At 34.1% G+C, this 3731-nt stretch overlaps 1 protein-coding gene across 2 annotated transcripts in view; it reads right to left on the bottom strand.

Moving 5' to 3' along the window:
* Positions 1-559: 559 nt before the first annotated feature.
* The window catches only part of GDPD1 (glycerophosphodiester phosphodiesterase domain containing 1), a 44594-nt gene continuing 41422 nt past the window's right edge, over positions 560-3731 (bottom strand). Inside the window, exons 9-11 of one of the 2 annotated variants that reach the window (XM_029212233.1) lie at positions 2182-2233; positions 1785-1786; positions 560-1668 (exon numbers count right to left, since the gene is read on the bottom strand). In XM_029212233.1, coding sequence (XP_029068066.1) covers positions 1617-1668; positions 1785-1786; positions 2182-2233 — 106 coding nt within the window. In that variant the 3' untranslated portion in view covers positions 560-1616. Of the gene's footprint in view, positions 1787-2181; positions 2234-3731 lie in introns of both variants that reach the window. The other variant, XM_029212232.1, reaches the window with a different exon arrangement.

Raw genomic sequence — 3731 nt, 5'->3', positions numbered from 1 at the left:
CTTTTATTAAATGAATTGAAGTCACCTTGACTATAAAATCATCAAACTTTTAAAACATGACTTTCTAAACATCTTTACCATGCTGGGTACTTTATCTTCTACTGATTGACACAAAATATATGCTTGCCCTATAATATGAACTGCATCATAACTGAATCATAACAAAGCAAAAGTTGGAAAGGGGAAATTGCAAAAAGAATTATATCAAAGATGATCAAAAAGATCTCTAGCAACTATAATCATAAATTACTATAAGCGAAAGTGAAAATGATGGATTTAATGGATTACCTGCCCAAGTTATTTACTCAAATACCAAGCGGCAATTTCTTTACCATAAAAGCATTTCTATATTTTATTTTCCTTACACTAGAGAGAAGTCTCAGGTGTATTTAGTTACACTATCAATTTACCATCTCATTAAATTCTGAAAAAAAATTATAAAGCATATTTGGAATTATGACTGCAAAACAAAAACACCACCAATGAAGAACCCTTATTTTGTTTCTGAAAATTTTATTTCAGTTTAAACAAAAAAACAAATGTCATTTATGTCATCCAGGTGGGAGAGTATGATCATCCTTTGTAGCTGTTAGCTGGCAAACTTCAAATGTTCCAGATGATACTTACCTCCCAGAGAGATAACGAAAATAAGTCAAAAAGATTAGAAACAGATTTACATGAAGTCACGTCAGAAAATCTGAGAAAGTGATGCCTAATGCTTTGAGAAATTCTGTTTCCACTAATACTCAGAAGAATAGGTTCTTAAAGATCAGGAGGAGGTGGCTTATACTATAAGTTTTAGACACAGTGATACGCACTTTCGTCAGTTTCATATGATTGTTAGGATTCAAGATGTTATTTAAAATCTAGATGTAGGTCCAGACAGTTAGTCATTGCCAACAATGGAAAATGTACATTTCTTTAGAGGAAACAAAAATGTGACTATTTGCATCTTGTCTTAATTTACAATTAAGTCCAATTTTAATGTTTACAAAAAAAAAAAAGACACAGTAGCTTTGTTACATACCTGAAAAAGATTCCAAATAGAATGTCCCTATTGACAACCGCAACCAAGAAATTCGAATTTAGTCTACAGATTTTATTTCTGATCATGTAATAAACTTTCAGTTATTTCTTTGAGTCTGCTTTCTGCTAACAATGTTCAACTTGTCAGATAATTACATCACTGATTTCCGAGCTCTCCTTTCACTGTATTTTTCCCCTTTAACTAAGATGTACCTAGAAATAAGAAGACAACTCGGATAGCTGTAATGGCCTTCAATAATTCTGTCTTACTAATTAGTTGATCTTATTCCAGTGAAGACTAATGTCAAATTTATCCAATAGTCTTTGATTTCAGAATTACTTATAATAGTAGAATACTGCATCATATACAGAAATCTTGATCGATAATCTTCTACTTACATCTCATAACCAGTTTTCTTTCTAAACAAACTATTTACAAATGTAAAATATGCAATATTGTTTAAAATAGATATACAATATATAGTTTCTACATTCTCAGACAGGCTTAAAAATGAGGTAATAAACACTTAACTGATTAAACCTTTTACCATTCCAGAAATGGCTTAGGGAAATAATAACAATTTTTTTTCTTAAGTCTTTTCATGTTTTCTTTGAATGCTTCTGAGTACCTCCTTTTCTATTCTGAAAAATTATGTAAAAAATCCTTAAGTTTTGTTGGATAGTCTGTCATCACCCCAGTTGCTCCCAAATCAAAAGCTCTTTTGTATTCCTGCTCTTCATTTAATACCCAAACATACACCTGAAAATTAGAAACATGAGAAATATGAGAAGAAATGTTAAAATAGAAAATTATTTTTATGGTAGCATTTATCCACTACAATCTCAGCACACTTAAAAATAACCTGCAATTTTAAGAAATCGTTGAGCCCTTTAAACAAATTCCACTTTGCTCATTAAATATGACCGTCCCGCCTCTCGGCTTCAGCTATTCTCACCAATACATAGGTGAATTCTGAAATGCCAATACTTTCTTGTTAACTGTAAGGCAGAGCTTAAGGTCTTCATATGAGAACCAGTAAAGCAGCAGAAGCAGAGTCAGGACCATAGTAAGTCAGTTAAAAGTTCCTGCCCCTTAAACTTGTGTTAAACTGCTAAACTATGCTGTTTCTAAAATGCATCATTCCAAAAACTTACCTGAATGCCTCGGGCAGTGAGGTGGTCGAACAAAGCTTTTCTCATTAGTAGACTAGAAAAGAAAAGCACAACAGATTTAGGTACTCCTTAGCCCTAAAGGAGCACTAAAATTAGTCTTCAGTCCTAACTTAGTCAATTTAAAGTTTATAATTCCTAGTTGAACTTAATCCCAACGTTTTGGCAATATAACCAACGGCCTCAAGCAATAATAGCTACTGTGGATGCATTTGTATCTTAACTGCTGAAACTCCTTTCTACTCCTTGCTGCCATTAGATCCCCAGGAGATGTATTCTTATTGAAGCAGCTCAGTGCATAAGGGGCTTCCTCACTTTCCTTGCTGGCACCATAATGAGAGTGAGAAATAACTGGGAAGTCGGTGTTCCTAACTTTCCAAGTTAAAATAAAGCAGTGAACTTGGGTCAAATTCTATAACATCACAGTCCATTTACAAAATGAATTAGTCTTTTGTGAGCTATCTTAGAAACTTAATGTCCAGGACTTCCCTGGTGACGCAGTGGTTAAGAATCTGCCTGCCAATGCAGGGGACACGGGTTTGAGCCCTGGTCTGGGAAGATCCCACATGTCGCGGAGCAACTAAGCCCATGCGCCACAACTACTGAGCCTGCATGCCACAACTACTGGAGCCTGCATTCCTAGAGCCCGTGCTCTGCAACAAGAGAAGCCACCACAATGAGAAGCCCACCCACCACAACTAAGAGTAGCCCCCGCTCACCACAACTACAGAAAGCCCCCATGCAGCAACACACAACACAGCCAAAATAAATAAATAAATAAATGTATATAAAAAAAAAGAAACCTAATGTCCATTAATTACACTATCCTTTATATAGGAAAAAAAAAAGCATTTTTTTTCAGTTCCAAATAACTAACTTAAAAATGAACTTTTAGAATACAAATCACTTGAGCAAGATGGGAACTTACTGTACTGAAAAGCTACACATACTATTTCTATTCTGTTTATGTCTATTAGAATGATTAAGTAACAGAAACTAAAAATCATATGCATTTAACACCAATTAAAAATGCATCCTTAAAAACTAGAAATTAAATCAGGAATACAGCAGAAAAGAAGAAACCCTGTGGCACAGAGAAAAGATACAACTAGTTTTCCAACTCTGAAAGAGGAGCTAGTGATAAAAGGTTGTGATTTATGACTATTACTTAAGCATTCAAGGTTCCACTTTAAAGCAAAGTATAGCACAATAACTTTGTGGGTTTTACCTAACATTAAAGTCAACATGTCTTAGAATTTAATGCATTTTATCTAAAGTAGATGCCCACCATATAGACAGGGCTTCCTTTTTGCTGTTAAGTCTCGCTGCAGATTTTCCTGAGAGATGTGCCATTAGTCAATATATACTCTTACATATATTGCATTGCTATACACACTTCTTTTCACTGTATTTTTGACTGCAGGCTCGTGGATATATAGTAGCAGAGCCGGGATATATACCCATCCCCTCTACTTAGTCACTAAGTAGAGGGGTTTTTTTTTTTTTTTTTTTTTTTTTTTTTTTTTTTTTTTTTT

The sequence above is a fragment of the Monodon monoceros genome, unplaced genomic scaffold, assembly GCF_005190385.1.
Source record: "Monodon monoceros isolate NGI ecotype Baffin Bay Population unplaced genomic scaffold, NGI_Narwhal_1 Super_Scaffold_9, whole genome shotgun sequence".
Lineage (NCBI taxonomy): Eukaryota > Metazoa > Chordata > Mammalia > Artiodactyla > Monodontidae > Monodon > Monodon monoceros.
This window is presented reverse-complemented; position numbering and strand designations above follow the sequence as displayed.